This window comes from Pseudonaja textilis, chromosome 16, assembly GCF_049901715.1.
Source record: "Pseudonaja textilis isolate UNSWEBS1 chromosome 16, rPseTex1.2, whole genome shotgun sequence".
NCBI lineage: Eukaryota > Metazoa > Chordata > Lepidosauria > Squamata > Elapidae > Pseudonaja > Pseudonaja textilis.
Genome location: NC_142005.1, coordinates 4,105,915 through 4,130,871, shown reverse-complemented (window position 1 = coordinate 4,130,871; position 24,957 = coordinate 4,105,915). Strand labels below are relative to the sequence as shown.

Genomic DNA, 24,957 nt, shown 5'->3' with positions numbered 1-24,957 from the left:
GATCCATGTTTTGCCAAGTGAGGTGGAAGGAACCGCCGAAATCAACACCGAACCGGTGGGGGGGGGGTGTATCAGGATTCCAGCAATCGCCCTCGTTAAATCATGATTCTCGAGCCAAACTTCAAAAAACATCAAAGGATTCATTAGAGGCGACATACTGGTCCTGCCCTGGAGGGGGGCTGCCCCAAAGAAGAGGGGGTCAGTCTATTCTCCAAAGCTATTCTCCAGAAGGCAGGATGAGAAACAATGAATGGAAACTAATCAAGGAGAGAAGCAACCTAGAAACAAGGAGAAATTTCCTAAGAGTGAGGACAATTAACCAGTGGAATAACTTGCCACCAGAAGTTGTGGGTGCTCTATCACTGGAGGTTTTTAACAAAAGACTGGACAGACATTTCGTTTGAAATTGTGTAGGGTCTCCTGCTTCAGCAGGGGGTTGGACTAGATGACCTACAAGGTCCCTTCCAGCCTTGTCATTCTATTAAATTGTGCCTTGTTGCTAATGCATGTCCTTTTATGCAAAGGAGGAAGGTGACTCCTCACCCTTCTGTCTCTTTCAGGACCCTCATGTGGAAGAATATGAAGATAAAGATTGGACTTTTGTGGTAGAAAATGTGAGTTTCTAATCTTGGATTTGATTTTGGTTGTGCCCAGATTTTGTAGCAAAGTTGGTGGGAAAAAATCCTTTTCTGGAAATGGGCCTTGGCTCTTTCGTTGCTCAGTATTATTATTATTATTTTTTAAATCAAACAAAGAGTTTCTTATGTCCTTTGATTACAGGTAGTCCTCGACCTATGATCCCAACTGAGCCCCGAATTATGGTCATAAGTTCTAATGTATTTTTATGCCACAACTGCAGTAGTATTCAGCCAGTAGATGGCAGTGCTTAGAAATTTGGATCTATGATATATACTCTATGCTCTTTTGTTCTAAGTAGAGTTCCCTGTTTCCTGTTACAGTTGAGCAGTTAAGCAGTAACGCACATGGTGACTGTACTCTTTGTCTGTGGTACTATATATAAACAGAATGTCCAACATGTCATTATGGTTCCTAAGTGGAGGCACTCATGTGACCAGAAATACATTTCCAGCCTTTTCAGGTCGTGGTCATTAAGTGAACCCATTCATTTGAATAAGCGTTGCAACTGTTGCAAATACATGCTGGCTGCCAAATGCCTGAATTTTGATCATGTGACTGGGAGGATGCTATAATAGTCATTAAGTGTGAGGACCAGTCCCTAAGTCACTTTTTTCAGCGCCATTAAAACTTTGAACAGTCGCTAAACGAATTGTAAGTCGAGGACTACCTGTACAAGTTGGCAAGTGTTTGGGAAAAAATATAGAAAGCATCAAGGTACTTTTTTTATTAATTCTCGACTTCCTTTTAAAATCTTTTTATTTTGTTCTTGTTCTTTGAGGCAAGGATGGCTGGAACCCACAGAAGGTCTCTTCTAAACTGTGGAACTCCCTGCTACTGGAAGTCCTCTTTCTTTCTTCCCACACAAATTTGATGGATTTTTAAAGGCCGCCTTCAGAAAGCCTGTGTAGACATCCATTTATTTACAGCTTAATTTTAGTTTTGAACTGGCCTTGAGGGCAGGGATTTCTGTTTTTATAACCATTTTGGGGCAAAGATTTCGGTCTTGTGTTTGAATGGTGACCCAGGGTGCCATGAAAAATGTGATGCAACAGTGGTGGGAGTCACCTCCTGGGGGGATGAGTCTGCCTATTGAGATGAGGTGGACCAATTTCGTGGTGTGGAGACAATAACTTGGTCCTCAACACCAATAAGACCAAGGAGCCGATAGTGGACTATAGAAGGAACAGATCAGACATCCAGCCCTTGCTTATCCATGGAGACCGAGTAGAGCAAGTGGCCAGTTTGAAGTTTCTGGGTGTTACCCTAAAAGAGGACCTGACCTGGGGGGCCCACATTGCAGCCCTGGTCAAAAAGGGCCCAGCAGAGATTCTACCTGAGGCTTCTCAGAAAACAACAACCGAATGGAAAACTGCTGGTGACCTTCTACCGCTGCATCAGAGAGAGTATCTTAACTCACTGCACCTCTGTAGGGTTTGCCAATTGCACCAGGGGCAAATAGGATGGTGCTCCAGAGGGTGAATGTCATGGCCCAGAGGATCACGGGTTGCCCTCTCCCCTCTTTGGAAGAGCTTTATATCTTCCGCTGCCTTAAGAAAGTTCAAAACATCCTCAAAGATCCATCTCATCCTAGGAAACCATTTTTTGAATTATTACCATCTTGCAGACGATACAGGATAATAAAAACAAGGACAAATAGGCTGAAAAACAGCTTCTATCCCAGGGCAGTAGCTCTTTTGAATGCTGATGTATAGTGCAGTGTTGGTGAGGTGTCGGGGGTTTTGGGTTCAATGTGTGGAGGGTGAAGGATGTGTGTTTGTGTTTATTTTCATGGTCACGATGTGCACTGAAGAGGGTGTTTGATTTCGTTGTACAGGCTGCCATGACAATAAAGTAAACAAACTAAAATGGGTGGGTGAGATTTAACCCAATTAAAAATGTGCAATCGGTGAACTCTCGTGACAGGAATCCAAGGGGCAACGTAAGGTCCTTGCCTCGGTTGATGTGAACCTCAAGCGCTTCGCCAGCCAGACGCCCAACCAAGCGGACCTGAAACTGAACTTAAAGCCCAAGTCGGTGAAGGTTGTGGCCGCATCCCTCCAGCTCACTCTCTCGTGCGTCTTCTTGCACGAGGGAAAAGCCACGTGAGTCCCGGAGTAGGGAAAGTACCCTTCTTAGAAGCCCGGACCTAAATTCTCCTTTTGTGTATAGGTAGTCCTCGGCTTACGACCACTGTCAAAACCCACCTCCCAGATTTCTGTTGCTAAGCGAGACAGTGATGAAGTGGGTTTTTATGCCCCATTTTACACCCTTTCCTGCCACAGTTGTGAAGCGAATCACTTTTGTGGTTTGGTTGTTAGCTGAATCTGCCTTCCCCATTGACTTCGCTTGTCAGAAGGTCATAAAAAGGGGATCACAAGAGCACGGGGACAATGTAACCGGCATAAATACGAGTCAGTTGGACGGTTGTCTGAATTTTGATCACGTGATGGTTGAGATGCTGAAATGGTCGTAAGACACTTTTTTTCAGTGCTATAGTAACTTCCAGCAGTCACTAAATGAATGGTTGTAAGCCAATATATACTGTGTGTGTGTGTGTGAAAGAAAGACAGACAGACAGACAGAAAGTTTGGTCTAATGGTTAAGGCACCAGGCTGGAAAGTGGGAGATTGTGAGTTCTAGTCCTACCTTAGCCATGAAAGCTGGCTGGGTGACTTTGGGCCAATCACCAGGAGACGGTGAGTTCTAGTCCTGCTTTTTAGGCATGAGAGCCGGCTGGGTGACTTTGGGCCAGTCTCTCTCAGCTGTGAGGAAGGAGAAAAGAAAAGAGTGTTGCATATGTTTGCTGATTTGCCAAAATAATCAAGGCAGAATATAAATACATAGGGAGGGAAGGAGGGAGGGAGGAAGGGAGGGAGGGAGATGCATGAATGGATAAGATAGATTAGATAGATAGATGGATGGATGGATGGATGGATAGATAGATACATGGATGGATAGATAGACAGGCAGACAGACAGATAGTAGATACGATGGATAGAAGGACAAAGAGACGATGGATGGATGGATGGATAGATAGGGATGATGGGTGGATGGATGGATGATTAGACAGACAGACAGACAGATAGATAATTAGATAGATATTGTGTTCCCACAACACACCGGAGGGAACACACAAATTAACCACCCTAGAACTGAACCGAAAAAAGCTTCCAAGCAACATTACTTTTATCCTGTCCCATGAGAAGCCCAATCTAGAATGTTTTTGGACTTCAAAAATGGCTGGGTTATCCCCCCAAGGGAAGGGAGAAGGCGGGGGATAAAAACAAAAAAGGATGATAGGCCTGGTGATTCTTAGCACTGCCCCCTTCTTCTCTCCCCAGGGATGAAGACATGCAAAGCCTGGCCAGTTTGATGAGCTTCAAGCCCTCCGACATCGGCAATTTGGAGGATTTTGCGGAAAGCGACGAGGAGGCGGAAGAGGCCTCGAAATACGGCCGGGGGGAGGATGCGGTGGGCCACAAAGGATCGCCTCAAGGTGAGGAAGGGTGTCCTCCCAGCCCCGATATTTCCCTTCTCCCTGACCCGTTGTTTCTCAGCCGTAGCCACCTTAACACGCCTGGACTTTTCAACTCCCAGAATTCCGCAGCCAGCATTAGCCAGTAGTCTTCACTTAACGACGTGTCAGCCTTCCCAGGCGGGAAACAGGACCTTTGCTTTGGAACATTAACCCGAGGGGATGATCCCCTGCTTAACCTCGCATGACACACGTGTGGTTTCCTGGATTCTCTTTGATCCCCTTAAGAGGGATTGGAGGAGATATTGACGGAACGCGAGATTAACCCAGCGTCCCTTTTGCAATTTGTCCCAGTTTCGACTCACCTCTTGCTAAATGCCTTCTCTGTATAAGTTTCACATGCCACAGCTCTGGCGTCGGTCGACAGGCAGTGGTGGGTTTCCAAATTTTTTCCTACCGGTTCTGTGAGAAAACTGCCCTCTGTGTCAACGATGGTGAGCCGAGCTGTTTTTTTAGCTCAGCTGAGGCGCGGCCAATCTGTTCCACTACACAAATCAGCTGAGCTAAAAAAGCAAGGGAATATAGGAGAGGTAACGGTGGGGGGTGGGCTAGCCAGAGATGGTATTTGCCAGTTCTCCGAACTATTCAAAATGTCATGCCCATGTTGGAGTCTGAATCCGAGGAGGAAGCCGGACAGCTGACAGGGAGTGGGAGTGTGGCTTTGTTGGCTGTGGAGGAAACTGGGGATGGCCAAAGTCCAGCTGGGCAGAGCAGGGAAGAGGTAGAACAAGGGAGAGGGAGTTGAGAGGAAGACCCAGGCCCACCACCCCCTCTTCATCCTAGGGCACGCAGGGAGGAGTCGGAGAAGGGAGCAATGTGGGTTGCATGGCTTATGGGGAGGAAAGGGCCCTGATTCCCTTCATTAGCCACAGCTGGAAAGAGAGTTTAAAAGAGATGCCTGCTGAGAGCAGCAGCTGCTGGGAGCAAACGTGACTGTATCTTGTATCGTGGTGGCTTATCTCTGTTCCTGGTGTCTTCCCAACTGTGTGAGTTTTGCCGTGCTTTCAAGTCTGAAATTCTTGCTCCTGCGCTACCAAACTAATTACTTCAGTTTGGCTTGTTTGGATTTTTAAGTTACAGTTTGTGTGTACCTTGTTTTGGACTGAATTTTCTGCAGTCAAAGGCTGCTCCTGGGAGAGTTTTTCTCCAGCCAGAAGGTAACCTGGACATTGGGGGCAAAGTTGGAGCTAATAAAGGGACTCTTATTGCTTATCTGACTGTGTTGCCTTTGTGCCACGCCTCTTTGGGTCATTGCACAAAATTTCCACTACGGTCCGAACTGGCTGAATACCACCTCTGTATACGGGTCATTTTCCCACCTCAATTTCCTTTCTCCCCCCCCCCCTTCTCTTCTCATCTCTCCCTTCCCTGTTCAGGATTCTTCAAAAACGTTGTGATGAATTCTTTCTCAGGTAGGCCATCCCAGGTTTGCAAGGCCGGTGCTGGAGAGTGGCATTATCTGGACAAAACTGTGCATGTTTTGTAGGGTTCATAACTCTTGGCACAGGGGCCATTTGCACTACAAGGTAGTCCTCGACTTAGGACAGTAATTGAGACCGAGATTTCTGTTGCTACGTGAAATGTTTGTAAAAGTGAATTTTGGCCCATTAAATACCGAAATTTCTATTGTTAATTGAAACAAGCTGTCAGAAATAGGTTGCAAATCAACACTTAGAGCAACCATGAAGGTCTAGGGAAAGAGATTCAAGTACTGTGGTGTGTCTGTTATTAAGTGAGTTTTGCCCCATTTTATGACCTTTTCACTGTTGTTAAGTGAAGCATTGTGGTAGTTAAGTTAGTCACACAGTTAAGTGAATCTGGCTTTCCCACGGACTTTGCTTGACAGAAGGTCACAAAAGAATATCATATGACCCCGAAGCACTGCAACCGTCATAAATATGAGTCAGTTGACAAGGATCTGAATTTTGATCACATGACCACAGGGATATTTCAGTGGTGCGAAAGAGTTGCAAGTTACTTTTTGCAGTGCTGTTTTAACTTTGAGCAGTCACTAAAGGAATAGTTGTAAGTCGAGGACTTCTTGTGTAAGCTTTGGACAATTTACAGAGTTGGCATGTTGGATTGGAACACAGGGCCTTTAAACCAGACTTTTCAGCAGCAAATCCTTGGTTTTTTTTTTAATGGATTTCTTATGGAATTGATGTGTTTTTCTGCATTTTGTGTCTCTTACTTTCCTATTTTGTATGCTGTGTGGGATAGATAGATGATAGATAGACAGCCGATGGATGGATGAATGGATGGGTAGGTAGGTTGAGATTATGATAGATTGATAGATAATGATAGATAATGATAGATAGATAATGATAGTTAGAAATAGATAGATAATGATAGTTAGAGATAGATAGATAATGATAGACAGAGAGAGATCATAAAGATAATAGATAGATGATAGATAGGTAATAGAGAGAAAGAGAAATGATAAGATAGATGATAGATAGAGAAATAATAATAGATAATGATAGATAGTGATATAGATAATAGAGATAGAGAGATAATGATAGATAGATAAATAGATAATGATAGGGAGAGAGATCATAGAGAGAAATGATAGATAGATAGATGATAGATAGATAATGATAGATAAATAATAGAGAGATAGAGATAGATAATGATAGACAGACAGTGATCATAGAGAGCGATGATAGATAGAAAGAGAAATGATAGGTAGATAGGTAGGTAGGTAGATGGTTGAATTCGAATCTTCTCCTGTGTGACAGCTCCATCTCTTCAGGGTCTTCCTCCAAGCCTCCTTTTTCTTCCAATTCTTTCTTTTCTTTCCCTTTCCTTCATAACAACAGCCTCTCCTCCTCCTAATGTAGACAAATCACGGGATCTGAACCCCTTGGCTGAGGAGGAGGAAGACCCCTCTGGCTGTTCTCCGTCGCCTCCCAAGGCATATCTCAAGGAAGGTAAATTAAAGGGAAGCGGGGAAGAGGTGAATGGTTTAAAATGGATTTAAAAATGCCATTGTTCACAGCCGCGCCACTTCTGACCTCGGTCCCTTCTTCTTGCAGCTGTGGCCGCGGTTTCTGAGCCAGCGCTGGCGAGCCACGGAAACGTCACCGGAGGTTCCCCACATCCATCACCAAAGGCTGCCTCTGTTGCTCCTGACAGGCTCGCATTTGACGTAAGTGGCGAGGAGTGTAAAACCGGGAGTACGGGGCTCAACGGGGCGGAAGGTTCCCGTACAGCACCAAATGGCATCCCAGGAGGGACAGGGACCAGGAACAGCATGCTGGACACTTCCCGAGCATCATCAGTGCAGGCGGGGCCTGAAGAGGAGCATGAAAGCATGGGGCCAGCGTCTCCGAGTGCCGTCGACACGAGGTGAGGACCCCTTCTTTCGACAGTGGGTTTGCGGTGCCAAAGTTGGAATCTCGTCTCAGGGAGGAGAGGGTTGCTTAGACTCACCAGCACACCAGGGGTTATCCAGTGGGTCTCCTTGGGGGAGGCCAGCCCACACCTTGGACCTCCTGCCTCTGTTTACCCCACTGATGGAGGCAGGACTTGGCGGTCATCAGCCAAGGATGTTTTTTAAACAAATTTTTGGCTGGCATGTCTGCTTTCTCTATCTGGGGAGGGCAGAGGGGGTGAGTAGGCGAGATGGAGGAGGTTTACTGGATGTAGTTTCCATCCCCACCCCCCTCCTCGCCTCATCACCTCCCCCCTGCCGTGGAAGAGTTGAGTCGGCTCCACCAAGAATGGAAAGGAGAAGTTGGCAGGCAGAAGGAATGGGAAGTGAGAACACTGGGGGTGGGGAAGGGGGGGGCGTTTTGTAGCTCAGAAGGGTGGGGGAGGCGGAGCAAGGATGCCACCTGGGAGTCACTGCCTGGCTGGCCTGCCCTGAGCGGAGTTAAACCTTAAAAACAACATCAAGAGCGGGCAGTAAATTTTCCAGTTGATATTTTCCTGTTTTAGGAGATGTTAAACTGGAGAGTCCCTTCCTCCCTCCTCATCCTTTTTTCCATCCTTTTTTATCTTTCCTTCCTTCCTTCCTTCCTTCCTTCCTTCCTTCCTTCCTTCCTTCCTTCCTTCCTTCCTTCCTATCCATCCATCCATCCCATCCATCCATCATCTATCTATCCATCCAGCCAGCCATCTATCTATATTTATCTATCCATCCATCTATGAATGAATGAATGAATTCTTTATTGGCCCAGTGTGATTGAACACACAAGGAATTTGTCTTGGTGCAAATGCTCTCAGTGTACATAAAAAGAAAACGTACATTTGTTGAGAATCATAAGGTACAACACTTAATATAGTCATAGGGTACAAATAGGCAATCAAATCATATATATATCATATATCTATATCTATATATCTATATATCTATATATCTATATCTATATATCTATATATATATATATATATATCTATATATCTATATATATATATATCATCTATCTGTCTGTCTGTCTGTCTGTCTGTCTGTCTGTCTGTCTGTCTGTCTATCTATCTATCTATCTATCTATCTATCTATCTATCTATCTATCTATCTATCTATCTATCTATCATCTCTCCCTGCCTGCCTGCCTGCCTGCCTGCCTGCCTGCCTATCTATCTATCTATCTATCTATCTATCTATCTATCTATCTATCTATCTATCTATCTATCTATCTATCTATCCTATCTATCTTTCTAATCAACAATCAGCCGGTGGAACAATCAACCGGTGGAACTGCTTGCCACCAGAGGTTGTGGCTGCTCCATCACTGGAGGCTTCTAAGAAGAGACTGGACAGCCATTGGTCTGGAATGGTGTAGGGTTGAGCAGGGGGTTGGACTAGAAGACCTCTGAGGTACCTTCCAACTCTGTTATTCTGTTATCACTAATTCTCCCTTCCCTTCCCATTCCTCTTCTCCTCTTCCCTTCTTTCTCACCCTTCTACTTTTCTGTTTTTCCTTTCTTTCCAGTACTAGAATTTTTGGGGAGGTTTGTTTGTTGAACGGAGCAGCCTGTCCCAGATGTTTTAAGCACACCGAGGTTTCACTCCTTGGCTTCATGTTTTGCCTAATTTCACACACAAAAAAACAAACAAACCCTAGCTTGGAATTAATCCACGAGCATAAAATGAACAGGCTGGCCCCCTTTTGCCTATGTTTTCCTCTGATGGCCGACGAGTTGCATAGAGCTGTCATTACTAATAACCATTAGAATCATAGAGTCCAAGCGCTAGAAGGGATCTTGGAGGTCTTCAATCCATACCCCCTGCCGAAGACAGGAATTATACACCATCCATTTTGCTCCCATTCCGTCAGGCCCAATTCTTGGAGATGGCCTGGATAAATCCCTACAATTTGGGGGGCAAGGATTGTTGGTTTGACATTGCCTCTTTCCTCGGGCTGAGAAAGAGTGGCTGGCCCAAAACCATCCAGCTGGCTTTGTGCCCAAGGTGGGATTAGAACTCAGGATCTCCTGCTTTCTATCCTTATTCACTGCACCATACTGGTTATCATGTCATCCATCCATCCATCCATCCATCCATCCATCCATCCATCCATTAACTGGATTTTTAAAACTGCCCAACTCAAAACTATGTGACTCTAGATGATGTACAGCAACGAAACAAATAATAAAACAAAAAGGAGCATATATTTTATGGAATATATAAATGCAACTGATATTGTTGCATGATTTGAGGCCATCAAAACTCCCCTGAAAAAAAGAACTCTAAACTAAAACTAATACTTTTCTTCATTAAAAGTATTTTCCCCTTTTAGTGAAGAAACAAAACAAGAAAAAAACCCCACACACTTTGGAAACAAAAATAAACCAGGCGTAAAATGAAAAGGAGGGGGAAAAGAGAAAAAGTCCATGTTTTCTATAGTAGAGGTAGTCCTCGACCTACAATGATTCACTTAGTGACCGTCCAAAGTTACAGTGGCACTGAAAAAAGGGACTTACGACACTTTTTCACACTTATGACCATTGCAGCATCCCAAGCTAAGTCAATGGGGAAGCCAGATTCACTTAACATCCGGGTTGATGGCTTATCCACTGCAGCCGCTTAATGGACGTGGCAAGAAAGGTCGCAAAATGGAGCAAAACTCACTTAGCCAACAGAAGTTTTGTGCTCCATTGTGATCGTAAGTTGGGGACTACCTATAGTCCTTGAGATTGGACGGTCATGAAACCTGCCCGTCATGTAACCCAATTTTAGGACCTTTTTGTGCAGCGGTCGTAAAAGAAACGCCACGGCCTTTAAGCAAGTTCATTGCCAGTTTTGCCAAAAAGCAGAAGGAACTAGCAGTTTTGGAGTCAAAATATGATAAAAGACAGCTGTGTGACCACGGGATGTTGCAAATGGTCGTAAGTCCGGTCCGATTGCCATAGGATCGCGAGAATGTGGGAGCAACCATCAGAACAAAGTTGTAGGTGCCCCTAGGGAGATCAGTCATAACTTCAAAAAAGTCACTCAATGACCAGTCATAAATCGAGGGCTACCTGGCCATAGTCAGATGGAGATCCTAGATCTCTCTAGGAGGAGTAGAATTCTTTCAGGAATAAAAGTTCCCCGTTTTAATTCTGGGAGCTGCGGCTTTCTCTATTGTCCTTCCAATCCCGTGAAAATTAAGTTCTTCAATATTTTGTTCGCTATAGGAGCCAGCTCTTTGGGGACTCCAAATTCAGAATCTCTCTCTTTTTTTTTTTCACCCCATCCTCCAGGCCAAGTGATATCTGGAAACCCAGGGAGGATCGCTCCGTTTCACCACCCCCCAGGAGAAAAAATACGCCAAAGGAATCTGTGAAGAGGCTCCTTTCGCCGCCATTTACATCCAAGGATGCCCCCATGCGGAAACGCAAGCTGGGGAAAACAGCGGGGTCCTCGGACCCGCCAGCACCTGCCGTGGAGACCTCCGCCATTTTGGAAAATAACCTGGTTCCTCTCCCCACACCGGTTATCCTCGATAACCCACCCCTGGAAAAACCAGAATATGAGAGTCTCAGCGAAGCGGCTCCTTTTCTGCCTCCGCCCGGAAACTCCGTGGTGATGTATTTTATGGACGTTGCAGCCCTTGCCCAACAGGATCCCGTCCTTCTCAACAGCGGGTCGGATTCCCGAGGATTATCTTCGGACGCCGCGTACCTGGCACTTTCTCCTTCTTTTGGAGGCCCTTCGACAGCGCCGTGGGATTTTCAGGAAGCGGCAGCTGGCAAAGTCCAGGAAGTTGTGGAAGAAGGCACTGCTGTCCTGGAAGCCTCAAGCGACGGCGTTCCCTCGGAACGGGTGGAAGACGTGGAGATGGTGGCAGAGAAAGAAGAACTGGCCAAAGACAGGTTGCGGGGCAGTGAGGCAGGGGGTTTGGCGTTACTAGCTGAGAAGGAAGAGGAGGAGGAGGAGGAGAAGGGTGAGGTTGAAAGGCATGAGAACCGTCAAGGAGACAAGCACTTCGTACCTGCCGTAGAAACCCTTCCTGGAGAAGAGGCGCACCGAATCGTGACTGAGGCAGACAGGAGCACCCCGAGAGTTGACGTCCCTCAGGAAGGACCACTGCTGATTGAGGACGAGGGAAGCAGGCCCGGATCTGAGGTTCTCTCCTCGCCGTTGAAGATGGGTAGGGAAGCCATGGCTGGGGAGTTCCTGTGGGACATACCCCGTTGCCCCCCTGCTGTTGTGCCCGGCCTAGAGGAAGGTAAGAGGAAAGACCTGGGAGTTGCAGAGGGGGCGCCCCAAAGTCCTCTAGAAGAGCCAAACCTCCAGTGGTTGGAAAATGAGGATGAGGGAATCGAGGAAATGAAGGACCCAGAAGGAAGCGGAGTCTCTGGAGAGGCTGTGGAGCAGACGGCTGAAACAGCGTGTCCTGCGACCGAGGAAGGAGAGGATGGAGGCCAAGTTGATGACTGGGAGAAACTTTCAGAAGAAGTCCTGGGAAATGCCTTGCCGAAGGAACCGAACGTCCGTCTGAACGGGAGCCCAGAGACTTTGGGCCAACCACAGCCGGACAGTCCAGAGACTTGGAGCTTAGGGTCACCTTGGGGTGGCGATCCCCCACAGCCTTCCCAGAATGTGCCCCCCAGCCAAAGTCCCCCAGACCACGAAGAAGAAAGCCTAGAAGGGGATGGTTTAACGCAGAGACCCCCGGAGACAGAAGTGGTGGTGCCCCACGCCTCCAGCCCGCCTGTATCTCAGGATTCTGCCCTGCCTGCCCCGGGTCCCCGTGGGAGTGCTTGGCCCTGCCATGAAGCCCCAGTGTTGAGCCCTGTGTCCTGTGGCACAGCCCCCCATTTGGGACCCGAAGGGAAAGACCAGGTATAGCCGGCTGTGGTCAGTCCCTTCTTTTCTTCCCGTGAGCCCTGCAAGCCTCCAATTAATTCGGGTTTGGGGGGCGGGGATGGTGGCTTCTGCCCAGCACAGCGACGATGTTGAGGGGAGGTACCTCTGCTGCAGGGGTGGGATTCAGCCGGTTCGGGGAGAACCGGATGTTAAATTTACATCTGGCTTGCCAAACCGGTCGTTGAACTGACCGGCTGGCCCCATGCACATTTCCCCTCCCAGGAGTCCCCACATGGCCCGTTTTGGATGGAGGTAGGGGCAGGGTCCCTACGGAGGCTCTGGGCAGGTGAAAAATGGGCCTTCCAGAGGTCTGGAAACGGGCCTGTTTCTGGCTTCCAGAGGGCCTCCGGAGCCCTGGGGAGGCTGTTTTCGCCCTCCCAGAGGCCCGAGGAAAGCCTCCGGACTCTGGGAAAACGGCCCTTCTGGAAGTTCCGGTAGGCCACGCCCACCATGGCCACGCCCACCCAGGAACCGGGCAGTGATCCAGTTGCTGGGATTTTCAAATCCCACCGCTGCTCTGCCGGCACAAGGAGGGGAGGGAGGGCAGCAGGTGGGCGGTCCGAGAAAGCTCCGAGACCCCCCCCCCAAAGTGTCTTTCTTTGATGGCTTCCTCTCAGAAGGACACAGAGTGGCGGCCAGCAACTTTAAGCATGGAAATTTTGGGTCTGGTTATTATAGGCGGCATTGCCAGTAGTCCTTGGTTTACGACCGTTCATTGAACAAAGGTTTGAAGCTGGAAAACCGATTTATGACCTGTCTTCGGTGTTACGACCATCGTGCTTGCCCCGTGGTCACAATTTAGGAGCGTGGCAGCTGCCCTGCATATTTTAAGATAAGTTTGCAGCATTCTGCGGTTCTAAGGCGATTCTTCTCTTCTGGTTTGTGGCAGAAGTCCATGGGAGAAGTTGGATTTGCTTAACGGCTCCGTGATTCACTTAACAACCATACCTTTCACTGAACGACTGCGGTCAAAGTGTTGGCAAAATTGGATGATGACTCATATAAAGACTGTATGGTTTAGTTTCAGTTCTGTTCCTGATTGCGGTTATAAGTTGGCTCTCCCTGTTTGGGTCTTTTATAATTTGCAGCTGGGTGGGGTGAAATATAGCTAGTCCTTGCTTTATGATGACAGTTAAGCCCCCCCAAATTTATGTTGCTAAGTGAGATGTTTGTTAAATGAATCTTGGCTCATTTTACGACCTTTCTTGCCAGTTGTTGTTAAGTGAATCCTTGTGGTTGTTCAGTTAGTCATGCAGCTGTTAAGTGAATCTGGCTGCCCCTGTCAGAAGGTCGCAAAAAGGGATCGCTTGACCCCACCCACCCACCCCGGGATACTCCAACCGTCATAAATATGAATCGGTGGCCAAACATCTGAATTTTGATCACGTGACCATGGGGTCACGCTGCAATGGCCATAAACGAGAACAAGGTTCATAAGTCGCTTTTTACTGTTTCTCCCGTTGTAACTTCGGTCACTAAACAGACACTCGTAAGTCGAGGACCACCTGTACTTCATTTTGCCACCGTTCTTTTCATTTTGGCTTTTTCCTCTTCTCAGGCAGAATCTCTCAGCAGCCCCACCCTGGTCAACTCCAGCCATTGCCTGCTGCAGTGGTGCCAGGAAGTGACATCTGGCTATCGAGGGGTCCGTGTGACCAATTTCACCACGTCCTGGCGCAACGGCCTGGCTTTCTGTGCCATCCTGCACCACTTCCATCCCGAGAAGATGTGAGTTGTGGCGAGAAAACCCGCTCTTGGTCAAACAGAGTTACCGATCGGCAGTCAGTGTTAAGTTTTCAGGTAGTCCTCAGCTTACGATCATAAGTAAGCCCCGGATTTCTGTCGCTAAGTGAGACGTTCGTTCAGAGAGTTTCATGACATTTTATGAACTTTCTGCCCTCGGTTGTTAAGTGAATCAGTTCTGTAGATAAGTTATTAACCTGCTTTTTAAGTAAATCACTTCCATTGATGTTATCAACCTGGTTGTTAAGTGAATCACATCTGTTGATAAGTTATTAATCTGGTTGTTAAGTAAATCTCTTCCATTGATAAGTAAGAAACCCCGGTTGTTAAGTGAATCACTTCCATTGATAAGTTGTTAACCTGGTTGTTAAGTGAATCACTTCCATTGATAAGTTAGAAAGCCGGTTGTTAAGTGAACATTCCGCATTGTCTTTGCTGATCAGAAGGTCGCAAAAGCGGATCAGGTGACCGTGGGGCTCTGCAGCCGTCATAAATATGAGTCAGTGGCCAAGGATCTGAATTTTGATCACCTGGCCATGGGGATGTGGCAACGGTCGTAAGTGTGAAAAATGGTCCTAAGTTGCTTTTTTCAGGGCTGTTGTAACATGGAACGGTCACTAAATGGAACAGTTATAAGTCGGGACTCCCTGTATTTTGCTCTTCCAGCTCCCTCTACCCAACAGAAGTGAATTATTTGAGGATATTTACAATGATATTCACATTTTTTCCCCCTCTTTCTTTTGCCTGCAGCAATTACAAAGCTCTGGATCCCCTCGACATCAAAGAGAACAATAAACTGGTGAGTCGGCTTTTGAACAACCAGCTCCGTGGGCGTGGCCTTATTTTGTGGGTGTGTTTTGGTGGTCTTGTGATGTGGTAGGCGTGGCTTGCTGACTGGGCATGGCTTGGTCATGTGAGCATGGCTTATATGTAAATATTATAAATATGTAAATATTGAATTGTTTATAATTTAAAATTTGCTTGCAAGCAAACTCATAAAATTAACTCACAACACACCATGTATGTAAATATTGATTTTTTTTTATATAAAAAAGAGCAATTTTTACCCCAAATCAGGCAAAGCAGGCAGGCAGATTGATTTGCTCACAGAATCACAGATTCACTCAGAGATTTACCTTTCTGCAGTCTGCTACCTGAGTCTGCACTGAAAACTAGAAGCTTTAGTCCTAAGGATGATTCAACTCTGCTTTTAGATTTGCTAGAAAGCAAGAAATCCAACTATTTCCTGCTTTCTAGCTAATCTAAATCTCCTGGTACAGCAGAACAGCTGATGGTCGGGGGGAAAAAAAGGGAAAATAGCAATTTAGCAGGCAAGTTTGATGGCGTGTATGCCAGGTGAGTGAGTGGGTGGGTAGGGGCGGGGCCAGCCAGTGGCGCGATTTTCCAGTTCTCCAAACTGCGCAGAATCGTAGCAACCAGTTCTATAAAACCAGTCCGACCAGGTAGAATCCCACCCCTGAAAGTAACATATGTAAATATAAAAAGGAAAATTGGTAATACGTAATGATATGAAATTAGACAAGGAAGTTATATATGTAATTATGGTCATGTTTGATTTAAAATGTAAAAAACCTGGAACCACACTGTTTCCCGTAAAGATGTAGTTAAAAAAAATAAAAAAAAATATTATTATTAAAAAAAGAAAGGAAAAAGGAATGTTGGGCTCAGCTGTGGTTGTAAGTCAAGGAGTAGCTGTATAATTCCTGCTAGGAAAAAGGCCATTGGTTTCTAAGTGTCCTTTTTTTTTCTTCTTCTCCTTCTCTTATCAGGCCTTTGACGGCTTTGCCACGCTGGGCATCTCCCGGCTGATGGACCCGGCGGATATGGTATTCTTGACGGTGCCTGATCGGTTGATTGTAATGACGTACCTTTGCCAGATCCGGGCATTTTTCACAGGACAGGAACTCAACGTAGTTCAGTTTGCCAGCCACAGTAGCGAGACCACGTACAAAGTGGGCAAATTCGACACCGATCCCTCAGGATCTGTCGATCCGGCTGTGTTTTACTCCCAACATCTGCAAAGTAGCATGGAGAAGCTAGAAGCCAAGGGGGATTCTGGGAAAGCTGCGAAATTGGAGGAGAAGCAGAAAGCAGAAGGGGAATCTGGTCTCCCGGAGGATTCTGCGAGGCCTGAAGAAGCAAAGGATTCTGGGAACGAAGCCGTTGCGGAGAGCGTCCCCAGCAAGGCGAGTGAGGAAAAGCCGAATGGCTCGAGAGTGACCGACGGCGTCCTCTCCTTCGGGCCAGAAGTGAAAAATGGGGTTGCCCCCAAAGAAAATAAAACAATATTTCTTGCTCCGGTGGATTATAAACCCCACGAGAACGTGGCAGATGAGATGGCCCAAAATTCACAGCGCCTCCTAGCGGAAATCTCCAAACCTGACAGGCTGATCAACGGTGCCCCTCCGGCTTTGGAACGGGAGGATTCTGGGGGAGAACCCACAGGGCATGATGGGAAAGGACTGGCCAACGGCTCCAACCAGGACCCGGGGGATTCTGGGAAATGCGAGGCGGACGTGGAGAAGATCGATAAGGAAGACAAGATAGTTGCACCTCCCCGGCTCAAACGGCTCGCCTCCCGGGGCAGTGTGGAGCGCCCTCTGCAGCGCACCCCCTCAGCTGGCGGCGCAGGCCCTGTGGCTCCGCCCCGGGCCCCCTCCACCAAGTCTGCTTTCGCTCACATGCGCGACGCAGACCTGGTGAAGAAGCGACGGTCACGATTGAAGAGTGAGTCTCTCTCTGTGGACGAGGCGGAAGGAGGGGGACTGGCGGAGGAAGCCAGCCAGCGACGGATGGTGGTGAGTGGTGTCCGGAGGACGGTTCAGAAAAAGGTTGGGTTCAGCTCACTGGGTTGACTTCTTTTTTTGGTATAGGGAGTCCTCGATTTACGACCACCCAAAGTTTTCATTGCTAAGCAAGACAGTTGTGAAATGAGTTTTGCCCCATTTTACGACCTCCCTCACCAGAGTTGTTACGTGAATCCTTGCTGTTGTGAAGTTAGTACAGGCGGTCCTTGACGTACGATCACAATTGAGCTCAAAATGTACGTCACTAAGTGAGAAATTTCTTTAATTTGCCCCACGATACTGTCAAGCCCAAAATTGACAAATGCATAGCCCTTTTATTTAGTTTTATTATATATTCCCTTTCTTTCTTTTTGCTGGTTATGGGGGGGAAGGGTTTCGGGCTTGCCACATTCCTAAGGTGGGAGGAGTGCAGATAGTGATAGTTGTTTAGGCTAAGTGGTTCTCCTTCCTGTGGGAATAAAAGCTGACCCTGCTAAGACCTGGAGGTGGAGATTGATGACACCAAGCAAGTGTTGATTTATTTCTATTACTTCTGTTGGGAAATGTGACTTTTGGGGGCAGTTTCTAATTTCCAATATTATGTGGTGTAATTCCAGGTTGTATCAGATCCGGAATTAAAACAGATTTTGCCAATTTGATGCTTTCCTTAACAAAATAAATTGTTTTGGAACTTTGCTCTTTTTAAAAAAAAATGGATTTAATCATTTGGAAACCTGGCTTTTCTTGCCACAATTGTTAAGCAAATCACTGCAGTTCTTAAATTAGTAGCCCGGTTGTTAAGTGAATCTGGTTTGCCCCTATGGACTGTGCTTGTCAGAAGGTCAGCAAAGGGGATCCCGTGACCGTCATAAATATGAGTCAGTAGCCAAGCATACGGATTTTGATCATGTGACCGTGGGGGATGCTGCAACGGTCGTAAGTGTGAATAATGGTCCAAAGTCCCCTTTTTTAGTGCCATTGAAACTTTGAGTGGTCACCAAACGAATGGTTGTAAGTAGAGGACTACGTCTGGTTGCTGGGATCGAATGCTCTCTGGGTTGAGAATCAGTTCCTTCTATTCTTCTTTTTCCAGGACGATGTTTGCAACGAGGGAACAAAGGCCCGACAAATGAAACAACCAGGTGAGTGTGGTGTCTACTAGGGGTTGGAAATACATATTTTTAAGGATAATAGCTTCAGGAAAATGGGTTTGCAGAGATTCACAAGAGGCACACCAGTAGCAGGATATACTATTAAAATATTGCCAAGTCTAATTTTTGCTTTCTTCCTCGCAGCCTCTCCCGTCGTTCCTTCCCCGGAGCAGTGCCTGGACACTGGACAATTGAGAAATAGCAACCACGAAGAAGAAATTCCAGTAAGAGGCAGAATGACGGGCTTAGGATGAGGGGAGAGTAGATGATTTTTTTGAGGCTAGAAAATGGGGGTTGTGAGTTCTAGTATTGCCTTAGGCATGAAAGATGGCTGGGGACAATCACCAGGAGACAGTGAAGTCTAGTTTTTATTTAGGGATTGAAGCCAGTTGGGTGACTTTAGATCAATCACCAGGAGACAGTGAGTTCTAGTTCCGCTTTAGGGATCAAAGCCGGCTGGGTGACTTTGGGTCAATCACCAGGAGACGGTGAGTTTAGTTCCGCTTTAGGGATCAAAGCCAGTTGGGTGACTTTAGGTCAATCACCAGGAGACAGTGAATTCTAGTTCCGCTTTAGGTATGAAAGCCAGCTGGGTGACTTTGGGCCAATCACCAGGAGACAGTCAGTTTAGTTCCACTTTAAGGCATGAAAGCCAGCTGTGTCAATCACCAGGAGACAGTGAATTCTAGTCACGCCTTAGGCATGAAAACTGTCTGGGTGATTTTGGGCCAATCAGCAGATGAAATCCTGCCTCAGGCTATAAAGCCAGTTGGGTAACTCACCAGGAGGCTGTGAGTTCCAGTCCTGCCTTAGCCACGAAAGCCAGCTGGATGACTTTTAAGTCAGTCCTTCTCGCTGTCTAAGCCCATTCCACCTCACAGGGTTGTTGTTGCGGGAAAAACAAGAGGAGAAATGTGTGTTGGATACATTTGCCATCTTGAGTTGTTTGTAAAAATTATAAAGGCGAGATATAAATAAAAAAAAATTAAAAATTCACTTCTGCAGCATCTAAACATGAAGCCATAAGGTTGAGCTGCGAAAAATAAATAAATAAATAAAAAATCCAGCTGTAAAATTAACTCCAGGAAGTTTTGCCAGGAAGGAAGTTGGCAGGCCAGCCGTTTGTAAAACAGGAATTGTAAAACAAAGTAAGTACAGACCTAAGATCTGAACAGTTTCGTTTTGCTTTCTCATATCCAAAGTTCCTTTTTTTTTGCTATTAATTTGGAAGCCAGGCACCTCAGCACATACCTGATTACTCTCAATTAAAACGTAAAGGTATGTAAATTTAAATTTTAAAATGTAGCATTGTGCTGAATTTACTTTCAGTTTAAAAAAAATTAAAATTAAACTCAACATCAGTTTAAAAATCTAGTATTAAAAATGAACTTAATTAAAATTTAACATTTAAATGTTTTTCATTAATGACCACGTGATTTCACTTAATGACCGTGGTGATTTGCTTAAGCATCTTGGCCAAAAAAGTTTGTAAAATTGAGCATGACTACCTCGCTTAGTAAAACTACCTCGCTTAGCAACTGAAATTCTGGTCCCAAATAAGTAAGACTTCCTGTATACTTAGAGATCATTTAGTCCAACCCTCGCGGTGCCCAGGCTGCAGTCACCCAAATTCAAATCTTTCTTCTGGGTTTACACAGCATGTTCAAACACCAAATGAGAAATTTCCCTCCAGAGGCCAGGTTTTTTTCTACAGGTATTTGCAAAAACGGCAGCTTGAAAGCTCAAAATCCCTTCAGTTTCTTGAGAAATTCAGCTTTTCAAATCCAGAAAGTTTCTAGCCCTCATGAGGTCTGAGAACACGCGCTGTGGCGAAGGGCATCTCATGACGCCTGACAAATCATGTGGAAATTGAGCAATTGTTGAATTTCCTTCGTCTCTTTGTGGTTGTTGGACTGAAGGGGAAAAGATGAAGAGGGCTCTTGTTTGTTGTGATCATGGGTTCAAATTCAGAGAGAATGAGCTTTTTTTCCCTTCTGGGCAGAGTCTGTTTAACAGGACAGGAAGCAACGCATTTCACAACCAAATTGCAAGAACTCTGTGTAAACTTAGCCCAGGAAAAGTCCTTCCCAATTCCCTTGGGGGGGAAAAATTATAAGGGAAAAAAAAATCTGCTTTTCACATTGCAAAACAAAGCAATGCGGATGTCTTTCTCTTCCTTTCCTTCCTTCCTTTCCTTTCCTTTACTTTCTTTCCTTCCTTCCTTTCTCAATTCTTTTTCCTTTTTCCTTTCTTTCATTCTTTTCTTTCTTTCCTTTATTTCTCAATCCTTTCTTTCCTTCCTTTCTTTCTCAATCCTTTTTTTTATTTTTCCTTCCTTCCTTTCCTTTTCTTCCTTCCTTTCTCAATCCTTTCTTCCTTCCTTTCTTTCTCCTTCCTTCCTTCCTTCCTTTCTTTAAAATTATTTTAGTCATTATCCTGAGGACTAGAATCTTCATTTTTAAAAATCAGGAACCACATGTGAAGATCGCCCTTCTGCCCCATATTTAAAGGAAGATTCCCCCGGAAGAAAAGTTTTCTTTGTGAAAGTCAGCCCAATACAGTTTCCTAAACATCCCAAACTTCAGATGCTTTAGTGAACCGGGTACAGAATTAAACCAGTTTTCTGGATTCACAGGTCGTTTTCTATGGGCATCTTTGAGACAGCCGTGTATGTGTGTGAGAGGGAGGGAGGGAGGGAGGGGGAGAGAGAGAGAGGGAGAGAGAGAGTGTTTTTAAGTGTTTTTGTACGTAAGAAAGGACTCAGGAATATTTGCATCTTATTGATCAATTGGATGGACTAAATGGCCTTCCAGCTAGTCCATCCCAAAGGTTGTAAGTCGAGGACTAACTGGGCCTTGTGTGGTTTTGTTATAGAAATTTCAAGACACCAGCCAGTATGTGGTCGCCGAACTACGGGCGTTGGAGAACGAACAGAAGCAGATTGACGGGCGGGCAGCGGTGGTGGAGAAAGAGCTGAGGGCTCTGATGCAAACAGGTAGGACAAAAAGCAGCAGCAGCTGGCAAAGGTTCCCAGGTGTGCCCCTGGCCGTTGTGAGGCCCGTCCAGCAGCCGAATCAGAGGAGGAGGAGGCGTGGGAGTCGGGATTAGCATCAAGACAACCTGAGACCTCTGAGGGGAAAGAGAGAGAGAGGTGGAGCCTGGGCCGTCCGTCAGCCCTCAGGTGGAGGGTCAACAGTCCCCCCAGGTCTGGAGGTGGCTGATGAGGAAGAGGAGGAACAGCTGCGTCCAGTGCCTGACACTTGGGTGCATAGAAGGCAGAGGAGAGGAGAGGAGAGTGGAAATCTATGGGCCGGTCTTTGGGAAGGAAATCCCACCACTGCTAGAGAAGCCCCACCTTAGCTCTGGGGATAAAAGGAAGGGAGCGGAGATGAGTAGATGTGGCAGACAACTATTCATCTCCCTGCCAGACGGACTTGTCAGCCTGCGGTGAAAGAAATATTTTGCCGCTCCTAATAAAGGAATCCTTGCTTGAATTACAGAGGGTTTGGGGAGCTGGGTCAGAACACTGGCTGATCCTTGGGTGCCATCCCGAAACAGCTGGAGCACCAATTTGGACACTGCCATCAGCATTGACAAATTTACTATCGGTCAATTGCAAAAGGGCAAATTGACTCGGAACAGCTTACAGCCGGGGTTCCCACAAAAAGTGGGAAGCAGAGGAAACTAGTGGTAGTCCTCGGCTTATGACCACAGTTGAGCCCAGAGTTTATGTTGCTGAGGGAGACATTTCTTAAGGGAGCATCGTCCCAGTTTTACGACTTCTCTCAACACGTTCGTTAAGTGAATCCCTGCCGTTCTTAAATTAGTCACACAGTCGTGAAGTGAATTTGGCTTCCCCATGGACGTTGCTGGTAAGAAGTTTGCAAAGTGGGGAACACGCTGACCGTCATAAATGCGAGCCAGTTGTCAAAGCATCCAAATATAAATCAGGTGACCCATGGAGAGGCTGCAATGGTCATAAGTGTGGAAAACGGTCCTAAGTCTCTTTTCCCAGGACTGTTGTGACTTTGAACGGTCACTAAACAAACTGTTGTAAGTCGAGGACCAGCTGTAATTTGTGGAAGTGAAACCCTGGGAGTTTGTCCATTTTATAATGTCAGAAAAGAACAATGGGAATATATTTCTGGGGTCATTTTGGGATTCCACTGCCATCTACTGTCTGATTGTGGGACTGCCCAAAATTCAACCTTCGGGCGTCCACTTTAAAATACTCTCAATTTGGGGGAAAATAATTTGGGAGATTTTAGCAGTCCAGGATAGGTAGCCCAGGATGGTCACTTCTTTATAATTCAAAGTTTAAGGAATTATAAAGTATAATTGCAGAGGGATAATTGCAGTATCCTCTAGCAAGCCTTAGCTGATTTGAAAAAAGTTAAGCAAGAATTTGATATGTTCCTATTGGTTTGGCCGTACATAATGGTTCTAGTTTGTGACCCTCCTGGGAAAATAAATTGCCCACTCACTTAGCAACATATATTTTTGGACTCAATTGTGGTTGTAAGCTGAGGAGTATCTCCAATGATCTCTTCTGTAGGAGTTGAAACTTAGATGCTAAGAAGTTCAGGCAGACAGATGGGGTTGTTCTGTCCTAGGCCTTACCAAAAAACACTCAGTCAATTCTGAGTCCTGGCAAAACCCTTTTTATTTACAATAATGTGAATTATTTCATTCACAGTCAGCCAACAGCTTGGCAAACAGTCTCGGGAAGGTAGGCTAATTATCTCAGACCTTTATCAATCCTGGAACGCTGCCTGGTAAATAGTTCCACACTCACTGTTGGCAAGGAAGGCTGGGTTTACAAACAAATCTCCAGGAGGCTGGAACAAGCAAAACGACCGACCGAGTTGTTTCCTGCAAAAGCCCACTCCCCTTTTGCTCCTCTTTTAATCCTGATGGGAGGAGCCATTCATCATCATCTTTTACTCCCATGTGGACCCTGAGTTCTTAATTGCTCCTTTCTTTCTTTTTTTTATTTTTAAAAACAAACATAAACAAACACAAACATAAAACAACAAATAAAACCTTCGTTCAATTGTACAGCGTGTCAGTTGGTACATATCTCTTGTGCACAATATCAACAGTCTTTCCCTCTTAAGTTAAATTAAAATTCATATTATATAGATCACCTATTCATATCATGTTAGATTATTATCAAATCATCGTTAGACTTTAATTGCAAATGCACATCATCCTTTTCGAGCAAATCTCAACTTTTACAAGTCCTAGTTCATGTTATAATTCCTTCCATAATGTACAGTACAATTATAACGTCTCATTTCATTGCATTTTATTTACTTATTGTCTTATATTTATATTATAATGTATTTCATTTCTCTGTGTTCCTACTGATAAAATCAATCCCATATTTTGCAATATTTATTGCTCCCTTCTTTTAGCAGTTCTGTGCATGCACAGTTTGGGAACTGGTTCCAGCTGCTCCTCAGCCTCACTGCTATCTGAGCCTGAAGGCAGCTGATGACTGCCAGCCTGCCCTGGGCCCATCTCTGCCTCCGATGCAGAGCCCTTGTCCGAGCCCTCTTCAGCCTCCAGGCCCGGCCCAGGTTCCTCCCCAACCTCCTCACTACTATCCGACTCTGCTGCCAGCTCCGCCAGCCGCCAGAGGGCCACAACAGGGGTCGGGCACTCGAAGCCAAAGGGCACCCATCAGTCTTTCCTTGTTTTCCTTTCCTTTTAGGCGCAAATAAGTTGAAGGAGGAAGAACTGATCCAGGAATGGTTCACCCTGGTCAATAAGAAGAATGCCCTGATCCGGAGACAGGACCAGCTGCAGCTGTTGTGAGTAGGAGACAGAACAAGCAGCGTCCAATTACACTTACATACAGTATACAGGGAGTTCTTGGAGTGGTGCAGTGGCCTAGAGGTGATGCTCTCGCCTCCCCATCAGGAGGCTGCAAGTTCGATCCGAGGCAGAGGCAGATATTTTTCTCTCTGGGCACATTGAGAATATCTCTGCCGAACAAAACTCTGCATTGGCAACAGGAAAGGCTTCCGGCCAGTAAAACACTCTGCTAGCTCCATTCAGTTGCCCAGATTTCCACCCTGTAAGGGATTATGGGGTTGTTAAAAGAGATGATACAGGTAATCCTTGACTTACAACAGTTGATTTAGTGATTGTTCAAAGTTACAATGGCACTGAAAAAAGTGATTTACGACCATGTTTCACACTTAACCGCTGAGGCATCCCAATGGTCACCTGATCAAAATTCAAATGCTTGACAATTGACTCGTATTTATGACAGTTGCAGCATCCCGGGGTCATGTGGTCCCCATTGAGACCCTCTCCCAAGCAGAATCCATGGGTCAAACCCAATTCGCTTAACAACCGTGCAACTAACGGAACAGCCGCAGTAATCCGCTTAACAATCATGATAAGAAAAGGCGTAACGTTGAAGCAAAACTCACTGAACAAACATTTCATGTAAGTCACAGAAATGTTGGGCTCAATCATGGTCGTAAGTCGAGGACTACCGGTAGTTCCTGACTTACAAACGTAAATTGGGACCGGAATTTCTGCTATAAGTCAGTGCCTTCGTAAAATGATCACCCACATGCCTGGATCCAGTTTGTGAGCATTTTTATCATTGTCATCCAGTAAACCATTAAGTCATTAAATGAATCACACAGTTATTAAGTGAATCACAGGGTTGTTGAGTGAATCTAGATTCCCCAGTTAACATTACAGATCACAATTGCGTGATTGACTGCAAGACCCTTTTTCAATGCCGGCCAAGCACCCAAATTA

The 24,957-nt window shown here is 45.8% G+C and overlaps 1 protein-coding gene across 8 annotated transcripts in view; it reads left to right on the top strand.

Moving 5' to 3' along the window:
• Nucleotides 1–24,957, top strand: part of EHBP1L1 (EH domain binding protein 1 like 1) — a 38,641-nt gene that overhangs the window by 9,914 nt on the left and 3,770 nt on the right. The window contains exons 4-17 of one of the 8 annotated variants that reach the window (XM_087914207.1): nt 561–614; nt 2,563–2,741; nt 3,981–4,135; nt 5,551–5,586; nt 6,994–7,104; nt 7,210–7,522; nt 10,865–12,449; nt 14,032–14,201; nt 14,967–15,015; nt 16,007–17,035; nt 18,117–18,165; nt 18,319–18,398; nt 21,049–21,169; nt 23,891–23,990. In XM_087914207.1, coding sequence (XP_087770333.1) covers nt 561–614; nt 2,563–2,741; nt 3,981–4,135; nt 5,551–5,586; nt 6,994–7,104; nt 7,210–7,522; nt 10,865–12,449; nt 14,032–14,201; nt 14,967–15,015; nt 16,007–17,035; nt 18,117–18,165; nt 18,319–18,398; nt 21,049–21,169; nt 23,891–23,990 — 4,031 coding nt within the window. The remainder of the gene's footprint in view (nt 1–560; nt 615–2,562; nt 2,742–3,980; nt 4,136–5,550; nt 5,587–6,993; nt 7,105–7,209; nt 7,523–10,864; nt 12,450–14,031; nt 14,202–14,966; nt 15,016–16,006; nt 17,036–18,116; nt 18,166–18,318; nt 18,399–21,048; nt 21,170–23,890; nt 23,991–24,957) is intronic. The other 7 variants (XM_026716272.2, XM_026716274.2, XM_087914206.1 and 4 more) reach the window with 7 other exon arrangements.